General features: G+C 38.3%; 1 protein-coding gene across 1 annotated transcript; it reads right to left on the bottom strand.

Moving 5' to 3' along the window:
- Window positions 1–84: 84 nt before the first annotated feature.
- On the bottom strand, window positions 85–12,954 carry ddx23 (DEAD (Asp-Glu-Ala-Asp) box polypeptide 23). The gene is made up of 17 exons (XM_067446743.1): window positions 12,863–12,954; window positions 12,215–12,396; window positions 12,024–12,137; window positions 7,019–7,109; window positions 6,871–6,936; window positions 6,662–6,800; window positions 6,360–6,493; window positions 3,772–3,884; window positions 3,465–3,608; window positions 2,673–2,898; window positions 2,367–2,512; window positions 2,100–2,277; window positions 1,477–1,719; window positions 1,229–1,380; window positions 1,018–1,126; window positions 754–928; window positions 85–620 (listed from the first exon to the last, which is right to left on the bottom strand). Exons 2-17 carry the CDS (start codon window positions 12,394–12,396, stop codon window positions 397–399), a joined length of 2,436 nt encoding a protein of 811 aa, XP_067302844.1. The 5' UTR covers window positions 12,863–12,954; the 3' UTR covers window positions 85–396.
- Window positions 12,955–13,343: the final 389 nt, after the last annotated feature.

Raw genomic sequence — 13,343 nt, 5'->3', positions numbered from 1 at the left:
AATAAATTTCAAACAACACATTATTCAGTCTACAGGACTTTATTATTAATCAATAAAGTAAATGAACTGACTGAAAATGGGTATCTACAAATGCATTAATGAATTGGTATTTTTACACAATTTAAAAATCACAAACACAATTACACAATGTGTAAAAAACAAGAGGTGTACAATTTATGTTTTACCAACTGTCCATCTGATGGCGTCAAGGGACGATTTCTGTCTACTGCCATTTTATTACAGAGTTATACACTTGTCAATGGGTTATCTGCCAGAAAACTGTGATTTATAACCCATTGCTTTACTGGGTGTCTCTTATGAAGAATATGGAGAGAACAAACAGCACAGTCACAAGATGCACAAAAGAAAAACAACAATGTGTGTAAGTGGTTGGCCTCAGGCAAAGATGGTCTCCTCTCTCCTCTTCTTGGTAAGGATGGTGCCAGGCTTGTGCTGGGCTTCTGGGTGATTGGCCAGCTCGGGCGGGCAGTTGGACACAGGGCTTTCTAAGATGGCCTGTTTCAGGTCGTAGAATACAGTAGAGTCTTCTTTGGTCAGGAAGGTCATTGCCATACCACTCTTTCCAGCACGACCCGTTCGGCCAATACGATGGATATAGTCTGAGAAAAGCAAAGTTATAGATTAATCCTCAAAATGGGAACGGGAAACAGGAAGTCCCCTGATATAACCATTCAACTGTTCTAAAAGGAAAAGGTTTAATGGATAAAGTGACGCAAACAATGTTGGACTCACCCTCAATGTTCTTGGCCATGTCGTAGTTGAGGACCATGGAGACATCGTGGATGTCGATACCTCTGCCTGCCACATCTGTGGCCACCAGGATGTCCTTCGCTCCGGCCTTCAGGTTGGACAGGGCGAACTCTCTCTGTTCCTGACCTTTACCACCATGAAGTGTACAAGCATTGTACTGCAGAACAGAGGAAAAGAAAGATTGGGAGTTACTGACTGAAAGATATTTCTATAAAGATTACTGACAGTAATAAACTGTGCACTCACTCCCATCTTCTCCAGAGACTTAGCCAGCACATCACAACCCTTCTTTTGGTTAACGAAGATGATGATGGGTGGCTCGAAGCCACTTGCCAAAACTTCCAGCAGCTTCTTCCTGTTTACCACACAAGGACATTTGCAAGAAAAGGTTAAGTAAATTTCTGATGACAACTTCCACTTGAATACGAGGGGTTACGGTTAACGAGTGCACTCTGACCTCTTTTCTCCCTCGGACATGAGGATGACCTTCTGTTCCACCCTCTCGTGTGGTTTGCCTGCAGAGCCAATGTACACCACAGCAGGCCGTCGGAGGTAACTTCTGGCCAAACGCTCCACTGCAGGAGGCATAGTGGCCGTAAACATGACCGTCTGAAAAACATGATACGACGTGCCAATTCGATTAAAAAAGGGGAGTCAAAGAGTCAGTTATTTCCTTTTTAAACCATGATATCTCAGTATCTGTACCTGTCTGTATTTGTGTTTGCCTGACTCAAAGTTCTGCATCATTTTTTCGGGGTCCTCGGCATCATCGGTGTCTGGCTTCTGGTTAGTTACAGGAATGTACTCGAGAATCTTCTGGACGTCGGGTTCAAAACCCATGTCAATCATTCTGTCGGCTTCATCCAGTACCACATACGTGCACCTGCTCAGGACGAGGTATCGGTTTTCTAGCACGTCGATCAAACGACCAGGAGTGGCTATGACAATCTGAGAATGAGGAAGGAAATCACTTCAGATCTACAACTACAATGAGGTTATCTATTACGAATATAAACAGCGACCAGTGTTATTTTAGTATCACTGAATATAGGATACTATTGCTTTTTTTATTAATTAGTTTAGATTTTTTTGTATTTTCGGTTTTGATTTTTGTTTTAATTATTTTACTACAAGTTAAACTAAAGAAATATGTTGCTTTGGCCACTAGCTGAAATAAGTTTATATATATTTCAAGTAACGAAATGTTAATTTATGGTTTTAGTTAAGTATAACAACCCTGACATCAACAGCATCAAGAATAATTCAATATAAATAATTAATATAAATAATTAATAACAATTGGTTACAGGAAGGTATTTTACGCTCACCTCGCAACCCATCCTGAGTTTGAAGCCTTGATCCTCTCTGGATATTCCACCAATCACGGCTACTGTCCGGATCCCCAGCGGTTTGCCGAATTTAATAGTCTCCTCCTCAATCTGCTGTGCCAGCTCACGAGTTGGAGCCAGAATTACAGCATAAGGTCCCTGATCGGAGTCCTCAATCCTAGAGTCAATTGCAGTTTCTCACATTTGATCCGATTCCTCAGAACGTGTGTTGGCATTTAAATGTCTGACAGAAAAAATTGAGCTCACCTGTCAATCTTAGGTAGAGTTGTGATCCAGACCAACAAGGGAATGAGGAAGGCAGCGGTTTTCCCGCTACCAGTCTCAGCCACACCAATGATGTCACGGTTCTGTAGACCAATAGGAATGGCCTGCCTCTGGATCGGTGTAGGATCCTGATAAAGATTGAACATTTAAAGACAATTTAATATACACACACACACACACACAACATATTTGCATGGATGGATGCTATATGTAACAAGGATTTTTAAACATCTGCAGACAAATCTAATTGTCATAATTTGGAGAAAAACCAAACAGAAGCACACTGACCTTATAGCCACACTTTTCGATGACCTCCAGAATGTGTGGCGGCAGTGAATACTCCTTCCAGTTGCGGATGGGGTTGGGAATCTTCCCACCTTTGGTGGTGATGCTGTAGTCCTCTCTAAAAATTCTCCAGTCTCTGTCCGTCATCTCATCCAGCTTCTTCTGAGACCAGTGTCGGTCGTCCCAGCGCTGCTTGGCCTCCTTCTTTCGGACCTTCTTCAGCCTCAGTCTGTGGAATACATAATAATTAATACCATATCCATTTAAAACTATTTTCATTTTCTATAACAAAAGCATTATCTCTCCCTTGTGTCAGTTACAAACCATCATTGGGTCTTTTTAATAATACATTAAAAAAAAAACTGCAATTTTGTGGAATATTACAATTTAACATAACTGTTTTCTCTTTGAATTTTGTTGAAAATGTTATTTATTCCTCTGATCGAAGCTGAATTTTCAGCATCATTACTCCAGTCTCACGTGATCCTTCAGATATGATTTGATGCTCAAGAAACATTTCATATTGTCATCAATGTTGAAAAGAGTTGTGCTGCTTAATATTTTTGTGGAAATTGTCATACATGTTTTTAAAGACAAGACATATCAAAATATTGTTTATTTGAAATAGTAACATCTTGTAACATTATAAAATGTCACTTTTGATGATTTAATGCATCCCTGCTGAAACGTATTACTGGTAATTTAATATTTAAAAAAAAACCTTACTGAGCCTAAACTTTTGAATTGTAGTGTACATACAATCCATATATACTGAATGAAGTGTGTGGATCTTACTCCTCTTGCTCTTTCTCTTCAAGTGTCCGTCTCTTCTCCATAAGGTCTCCATAGAATCGGGACTGGTCTCTCTTCTGCTGCTTGAGGTCAATGCCGGCGATGAAGCCTCGGCCGTACAGCTGAACTTGATGCTTTTCTTTATAGCTAAACACACGAAGAGTCAAACCTGCTATTAACTAGCTCCCCTATCACATATACTACATAAATCGAAAACATGACAAAATGAAATGCAGTAAAATATACAAAATAATCTGGACTTTCATGTGACATTGAAAACATTGATGTGCAGTTATTTGAGGTGTCTCACATTGGGTTGTAATCGGTTGATGTGTCTTCAGACGCATCCCACTCAAAGACAAACTTCCTGTCATTCAAATGCCGTGTGCGCCGCCGTTTCTTCATCCCGCCAAGATAACGCTCCTACAGAGAAAAAAAAGTATTGGTTCACCATTCATCAAAAAGACACATAACCACCTAATGCACAGCAGGAAATGAGGAAAAAATACATGCAAAGATGATATTCTGACAGCAGAAATCCCAAAGGCATATCTAGTAACAGTTAAGATCACATTCTGCTAATTGCCAATCAAGGTGACTTCATCACTTTATTTAATTGCCAGAGTTAAAATTCTGTCAAATCTAGTATTTCCACATTTTACCACATACATTTTTGTTTAAATTAGGGCTGTCAAGCGATTCATATTTTTTTATTTATCTAATTGCACAATGTCAAATTCACACTTCAAATTGAGTAATTTGAGAAGTTACACCTAAAAGACAATATAAAATCATTATTAAAAAAGTAGCTTTAGAAATAAAATATATTTTATCTGGGGTAAATGCATAAAAAAGTTAATAAATCGTCACCTATATCCTCAATTAGGGCATTATTTGAGGGGACAGCCATTTTTAGTGGTCTCCGAAACCATAGTGGATGTTATCAAGTGCACTCATTCTGTCCTACATTGCACAGCAATAACGAGTTTTCTGCTGATGTACACTCAACGGCTGTCCGAATTCACTCACTCCTTCAAGTCAACTGTATTAATGGACTAATGTAGGGAATAGTAAATGAGGGTTTAGAGGGGCGATTTGGATTCAGCCGAAGTCACTGAGTCATTCGTTCAAACAGCTATTAATTCAATGAAGTTAATGAAGTTAATTTAATGAAGTAAATGGCTCTCTTTACGAATGGGTCATTGAATCACTGATTCAGCCGAATTGCTTAAAAGGCGGATTTCAAAGGCGGAAGGCACACAGCCAGGATAACCAAGGAGTGGCTCTGTAAGAAGCATATCAAGGTTCTGGCGTGGCCTAGCCAGTCTCCAGACCTAAACCCAATAGAGAGTCTTTGGAGGGAGCTCAAACTGTGTTTCTCAGCGACCTCAGTGATCTAGAGAAGATCTGTGTGAAGGAGTGGGCCAAAATCCCTCCTGCAGTGTGCGCAAACCTGGTGAAAAACTACAGGAAACGTTTGACCTCTGTAATTGCAAAAAAAAAGGCTACTGTACCAAATATTAACATTGATTTTCACAGGTGTTCAAATTGTATCATACAAATAAATAGTTAAAAAATCATACATTGTGATTTCTGGGATATTTTTTTTTTGATTGTCTCTCACAGTGGACATGCACCTATGACGACAATTTCAGACCCCTCCATGATTTCTTAGTTGAGTGAACTTGCAAAATAGCAGGGTGTTCAAATACTTATATTCCTCACTGTATTCAACTGTTGTATAAACACAATATTACATGTGCACTCAAGCTATTGGAGACAAAAACAGCACTCGTGTGATATTGCTTAACTAAATCATGATATAAATATGAGACACTCAAACAGGGGCATTTTTGCCCTGATATCCTTAAAGGGTTAGTTCACCCAAAAATGCCCGTTGGACCCACCCGTTGGACCCACCCTTAACACCTTCGTTCATCTTCGGAACTCAAATGAAGATATTTTTGTTAAAAGCTGGAGGCTGAGAAAGGCTTCAGAAAGGCCTCCATTGGCATTTAGTATATTTCCACTGACCCACTCACAAGACACTAATGACGTTGTTACTGTACAATAATTTTACGAAGCGGCGAGAAAAGTTTTTGTGCGCAAAAAAAAAATCTAAATAATGACTTTATCCGCCAAGTTATTGTCTTCCGTGTAGGTCTCTGCATGAACTCATCTGGAACTCACGCGATAGCGGCGCTCCTCCTCTTCCGGGTCATTCGCTATGATTCGAACGGTGGAGCTGCATCATATTCTCGCGCATGTATCGAGTTCACGTCAATAATTTGGTGGATTAAATCGTTATTTTGATTTTTGTGCGCACAATAACTATTTTCGTCGCATTGTAAAATTATTGTACAGCCAATGTAGTGAGATGGACTTTGTAACGACGTCTTTAGTGCCTTTTATGGGTCTTGTGAATGGCTTCAAAAAGGCCTCCATTGGCATTCAGTACATTTCCATTCTCAGCCATCAGCTTTCAACAAAAAAATCTTAATTTGTGTTCCAAAGATGAACGAAGGTCTTACAGATGTCCAATGACATGAGGGTGAGTAATTAATGAAATAATTTTCATTTTTGGGTGAACTAACCCTTTAAGCGTTTTTATTTTTAGGGTCCTATAACTGCATTCTATATGATCTGTTGTCCTGCTTCATGTTTGTCACCAGTCAACAGTATGAAAAGTAACATGACATACGTTTGTCTGGGGCGGGACAGATATGTTAAATGCATTTAACACATCATATTTCCCCATAACTAATTAATTAGTTAAATCAACAGCCCTAGTTTAAAATTGTATTTGCTTTTAAGATTACTCTTCTCCAAGAAAATGATCTGAAAGATTGTTCAGTCTTTTCTCTAGCAGAATAAGTGAGGACAGTGTAAGCTCATCACCTTAATGGCCTGTAGCTCTTTTCCTTTGTCTTTTTCTTCTCTAATCTTCTGCCGCCCATCATCCTCATCATTCCCATTGTTCTCTCTTTCCATGCGCTCTCTTCTTTCCCGCCGTTCACGCTCCTGAGGATCCTCTGCAAGTTTAAGCAAGATGATGAGAATAAAAGAGAAAGACCAAAAATGGCATATACATTACCATATAGATGGCCTCAAAGCTAATAGACAGACTAAAAGCTACAAACTTCAATATTAAAAGTATAACCATTTTTCTACAGATGCTATTATTTGTTCTAGCCTCTCACCTAACATCTTTCTGCCAATGTCCTGAAATACTCTTCTTTTTTTCCTCTCCTCCTCCACCTGTCTTCGGCGTTCCTCTGTCTGCTGCTCTCTCCGTTTGATGGCTTCAGCTTCTCTCTCAGCTTTAGACAAGAACTTGGGCTGCAACAGGAGGACAATGTTTAGGAAAAAACAATGCACTAATTTGCGTAAATGTATAAAATCTCTTTACCTTAGACTCTGCCTCTTCTTCTGCTTTCTTCTTTGCAAGCAGCTCTTCAAGAGAGAGAGGCTGCACCTGAAATAGTGCAGATTGCAGAAAAGTCAAAAGGGTACACTATATGCAACCTTCAAACATGAAATGTCTTTTAAAAGGGCACCTTCTTTTTCTTTTCATCTTCCTCATCGTCCTCTTTTTTCACATCTCTATCCCTCTTTATTTTCAAATCCTTGGATTTTGGAGAAGTGCTCCTGGGAGGAAAAATGCAAACTTTATTAAAAAAGTACTAAAAAATTTACATTATATTTTTATTTCTAAATATTTAAAATATGTAAACATTGCATATATATATATGTGTGTGTGTGTGTGTGTGTGTGAAAATGTTAGGACACCCTATTGAATTCCATGGTTTTCAGTATCAGGACATTAAAAAAAAATCATCTAGTGCTTGGTAGGTCTTAAAATTTGAAAAAAAAATCCTCAGATGAACAATAACACATGATATATCCCACCGTGTCATTATTTGTTTTGCAAAAATAAAGAATAAAAAATTAAAAAGCCATGGGTGATAAAGCTAGGACACCCTTACAGTTAACATAGGAAATAAGAGGGTAAGTAACGGTCAGGCACTGTTAATCAAATGCCTTTGATTATCTGATCACCAGCAAGTGTGATAACCTCTATAAAAGCTGCAGTTCTGGCAGTTTTCTGATCTGGAGTATTCAGGTGCGTGTTAACAGAACAACAAGGAGAAAAAAAGACATCAGTAATGATCTTAAAGCAATTCTTGCTGCCATCAATCTGCAAAGGAATCTTGTTACAAGGCTATTTCCAAACTATCTGAATTCCATCATTCTCCAATGATAAAGATTATTCACAAATGGAAGACATTTAAAACAGACACCAATCTTCTCACGAGTGGACGACCAAGCAAATTTCCTCCAAGATCAGACTTTGTAAAGCACAGAAAAATTGCAGACAACCCAAGAACTACAACTCACAGTCTACAGGGCTCAGTTAACATGTTAAATGTTAAAGGAACTGTTGTAAGAAATGTATTTCAATTAATCATAAAATGGCCTTGATTAAGAAATCATGTTAACTTCAAATAACACTGACAACAGTAGTCCGGCCAGGATATTGTCATTATAAAGTTGTTGTTGCAGCCCTCACTAATGTTGATGTTGACATGTTGTATTTTGGCCTGAAGCTCCGCCCTCCACCTATCGACCAATCACGAAGTCAGTAGTGTTTTGGCATCCAGGTTGCCAGATCTGCTCTAGTTACCACAGCTGCAGATCTACAAACGTTCCTGCTGGATCCTGCAACCTATCTGGCAACCTTGAGTCTGGGAGAGGGGGACGGGGATACATCTGCAGTTCCAGTTTTGGCCACAATCTTACATACACTTCCATTAAGTTCACGACAGTACAATTAGAAAAAGATGGGTCAAGAATGGCATGTTTGGAAGGGTTGCCAAATTTACATGACGCAAAATTAAATCTGAACACACCTCAAGACTTCTAGAACAATTTATTTTGGACAGATGAGATGTTTGGCCATAATGCACAGCGCCTAATAAGTTTGGTGAAAACCAAAAAAGCAGATCAGCACAAACACCTCATACTAAAAGTCAAGCATGCTGGTGGAGGGTAGGGCTGGGCGATATGTTAATTTTTTGGGGGTGATAATCGCCTTCAAAAATATCGCGATATCCGATAATATCATCTACTCCGCACTGATCCCGCCCACTCCCCTGCGCGCCACAAAATTTTTCAGGCATAAAATGGAGGACAGCTTAATATCCAAGAAAAGATGTACATCAGTAATTTGGCAGTATTATGGATTTAAACCAAATGCAAATGGTGAACCAGTGGATCCAACAGAGGCTATCTGCAGGCTTTGCAAAAAAAAGAAGAAGAAAAAAAAGAAAGAAAGTGAACCACTAATCTCCGCAGCCATATCCACGAACACTACCCAGCATTAGCGGTCTCGTTTGAGCCCCGCTCTGCAGCCGCTTCTCAAAGACGATGGATATGTGGTCGAGCAGCAATGACACCGTAAATGTCAATTAGAGCTTAGATCGTGCTCAAAAAATCAAGCCCGACCCTAAAAGATCAAGCCCGAGCTTGTGCTCATTGTGTCCGAGCCTTGCCCGGCCCGGCACATTAACTGTAATTATGAGAACGAGCCTGTAATGAGCGAAGCGGACCGGTGTGGACTCATGTTAAAACTAAAATTAACGAAATAAGCTGATAACATCACTGTTTTCCCGGAACGACTGGGAATCAAATTTTGTTGCAATATTGTCCTGTTTAACACTGTGAAGCTGCTTTGAAACAATCGTCATTGTAAAAGAACTAGTATATAATAAATAAAGCTGACTTGGCTTGACTCAATAATCCACAGGCGCGCTCGTGAACCGCTCACCTGTAAAATAATTAAATCCAGCTCAGACATTTATCTGTAGCTCACTTTGTTGTAGCCATTAAACAATGTTTGTCTTCTTTCTTTTTGCATATTATGTTTGAATAGGCCTATTATAATAGTATTTTTACATTTCTGATTATGATAAGTGCAAAGATGCGAGTGAGTCAGAAATGATTTTGGTGGTTATATTTACTAGTTTAATATTAAGTTTTGTTTTGTAGAAAGCATTCTTTCGTTTTGTTTAAATTGTATCTTAATTTTAATAAAGGTTTCTTTGGCCAATTGCCTGGGTTTAATAAATAATATGCAAATGGAAGACATGAATTGTGTTGAAGTCGCGGGAGTGATTGCTTTAATTTCTTATGAACTTGAGCGCGTCTCATAAATAAACCGAAACGCAGCAGGCTACTTGCCTCACAGACATGAGAAATATGCGCATAGAAAGCTTAAAATGTCCACTTTTAAACGAAGCGATTCGAAACGAAAATATGTAATTAAGCAAAGTGCAGTGTTGACGCGAGTAGCTCATGCGTTTCTGTTCAGAATACTGTGCTCCGTCACTGCACGAACTGAGTTTAATGCGCATTTTTACATCACTTAAATATATTTTTCTTTCATTTTTTATATTATAATAATTTTATTCTAACACCTTTATTTTATAGTATTTAAAATACAGCCCTATAGTTAGCTTTTATAGACATGTTCAACCGTTTAAGGATGAGATATTTTTTCCCCCAAAGGTTTCTCTCTCGTTTTATTTTTAGCGTTAGTATGCTATTTTAAATGTTTTCCAGGTTTCCATGTTTGATTAATGTTTGTATTATTAATAGGCTATTATATTTATAATTTAGCCTAATAGGCAATAATATTTTTAGAGCGTTTTAAAACATTTAGCCAAGCCAATGTGCTTCTCTTTGCACGTGTATAATGAAAACACAACCAACGTCTTATCCATAATTCAACGTTCTGCTTTAACACATATAGGCTACTGTAGTTATGCATCAAAAACACTAAAAAAGGGAGTGTATGGTAACTACTATTTATAATGTATTTGGCAACACAATGTCCTGTGAGTTTATCAGTCGTCATTTTTATGATGTCGATTATCGTCTGATAACACTGACTGTTATCGATATCGACATATTTGCGAGACATCGTCGATATATGATAATATGTCATATCGCCCAGCCCTAGTGGAGGGGTGATGATATTGGGCTTGTTTTGTAGCCACAGGACCTGGGCACCTCACAGTTATTGGGTCGAACTCCTCTTTATACCAAAGTATTATAGAGTCAAATGTAAGACAATCTGTCCGAGAGCTAAAGCGTGGCCAAAATTGGGTCATGCAACCGGACAATGACACGAAGATCACCAGCAAATCTACAACAGAATGGCTGAAAAAGAAAAGAATGAAGGTGTTGCAATGATCCAGTCGAAGTCCAGAACTCATCCTGACTGAAATCCTGTGACAAGAGCCGTAAATGCTCAAACTCTTAAAGCAGGATAGATTCTGATTGGATAGTTCGTCAGAAAAGAATAGAGCAAAAAACTAAATTGAATGATAGTCGTACAATAAGAAAGATTGTGTCCAAACAACACAGCAAAACTCAGCAACAGCAAACTGACAGCAAAACTCAGTCCCTGAAGACCAACAAAAAGTTTCCAACTACAACAAAAAAAGACAGAACTTCACAAAAGCCAAAATCATTTAAACAATGTCAATTTGTACAAAGAGGTCAAAAGTGTGGCAAGAAAATATCCCACACATTCTTCCTTATATGGTTATCCATGCGTTCATGTTGCTTACGACCAATTCTGACCCGACCACCTGAATGTTGCAGCAGAAATCAAGACTCATCAGTTTAGGCAATGTTTTTCCAATCTTCTATTGTCTTATTTTGTAGAGCCGTGTGAATTGTGATATGTGCCTCAGTTCCCTGTTCTTATCTGACAGGAGTGGCACCGGTGTGCTCGTCTGCTTCAGGGTTGGACGTGTTGTGTTTGTTCAGAGATGCTCTTCTGCAGACCTCGGTTGTAGCAAGTGGTTATTTGAGTTACTGTTGCCTTTCTATCATCTGAACCAGTCTGGTCATTCTCCTCTGACCTCTGACATCAAGGCATTTTCATCCACAGAACTGCCGCTGACTGGATATTTTCTCTTTTTCTGACCATTCTTTGTAAACCCTTGAGATGGTTGTGAGGAAATCCCAGTAGATCAGCAGTTTCTGAAATACCCAGACCAGCCCGTTTGGCAGCAACAACTATGCCACGTTCAAAGATCCTTAAATCAACTTCTGTTCTGATGCTCAGTTTGAACTTCTTGTGAACAGGTGTACCTAATAAAGCGGCTGGTGAGTGTTTATAACACACACACATAAGAACATTTTTTTTTTTCTCCTGGCCCGTTCGTAGAGTTTAGATTTGTACTGCTATTTTAACCAGCTCCACCACAAATAATAATAATAATAATAATAATAATAATAATAATAATACATTTGTAGCATCCTATCGTATCATTTATCTTAGTATCAATGGAAGAATTTCTATAGTATTTTATTTAGGTTTATATATATATATATATATATATATATATATATATATATATATATATATATATATATATATATATAATGTTACGTTGGTTACATTAAATCAGTATTCAGTACATCACAAAAAATTACAGGTTTTAAGGTTTGAGAAGAAAAAAAGGTTTGAGAGGCATGTATGATTCAAACCTTGACTTCTTGGACCGGTCTTTGTCCCGTCTGTCCCTGTCTCGTTCTCTGTCTTTGCGGTTCCTGTCTCTGTCCTTCTCTCTGTCTCTTTCTTTGTCTTTTTGACGACGGTCTCTAAAAACATATAAAGAAAAGTTAGGGTTAGATTACAAACGCATTATCGTTGACATGAGAAGAACAGCCCTACACACCGGTCCAGAGATTTGGATCTGCTGCGGGAGCGCTTGCGTTCACGGGACCGATGCCGTTTGCGGTCTCTGCCGGGAGACCCCTTACGATCACGGTCTCTGGAGCGAGACCGACTGCGCTTACGGGACTCCCGCTCCTTCACTGCGCTGTCCAGCTCCTTCTTATCAGAAGAGTCACCAGCCATCTGCGAAGAGGAGGACAGCGAGGCCGTTTGCATTATGATGAGCAGTGACGCATGTTTGAAAGACAAGCTGATCGAAGTTTACAGCGAAACGGATTAATTTACAAGTACAAGACTCGTTGGAATATATCGCACTTGCATTTGGGAGATGTGTTTGTTTCCTAACACTGTGCTAGATATTTTGTAATGTTTAGGGAAATTTAGTCACAATGCATTGAGTGCAGTCATTAAAACCCAGCTAAAATATGCAACTATACAAATACACGTGTAATATATATTGGAGTTTTAATAATATATAATGTAACTGCACATAGAAGGCGCAGCATTGAGCACAGCAGTGGCCTGCTTCCTTCAATAAACACAACCTTTAGAAAGCATAGAACGACTATAACGAGTAAAACCACGTTATTAAGAACATTTTCAGCTGTGCCATTATTAAAAATAGAAGAAATTCCATACAGGTACTCACTTTAGGGATCAAAATCAAGGCGCTTGCGAAGCCTGTGCGTTTCACTAAGCCGCCATTATGTTTGACGTCAACAAATGACGGACTTCCTGTGAGGGATTATGGGGGATGTCGTCAAAAACTACAAATGTGCTGGATTTGCTATAATAATAATAATAATAATAATAATAATAATAATAATAATAATAATAATAATAATAATAATAATAATAATAATAATAATAATAATAATAATAATAATAATAATAATAATAATAATATAATGAGGTAAGAGATAAAGTTACCAGGCTCAGAGTTATTTAAGATTACGAGGGGACATAAATAATAAATAAATAAATAAATAATAATAAAAATAAATAAATGCACAGACATCATTTAGCTATGATAAACACTGCTAGGCTATTCAGCAAAATTGTCCATTTTAATTTTATGGTGATTTATATGGGACGGTTGCAACATTGCTTATTGCTTATTCCTTCAATCA

This window comes from Pseudorasbora parva, chromosome 6 (genome assembly GCF_024679245.1).
Source record: "Pseudorasbora parva isolate DD20220531a chromosome 6, ASM2467924v1, whole genome shotgun sequence".
Lineage (NCBI taxonomy): Eukaryota > Metazoa > Chordata > Actinopteri > Cypriniformes > Gobionidae > Pseudorasbora > Pseudorasbora parva.
This window is presented reverse-complemented; position numbering and strand designations above follow the sequence as displayed.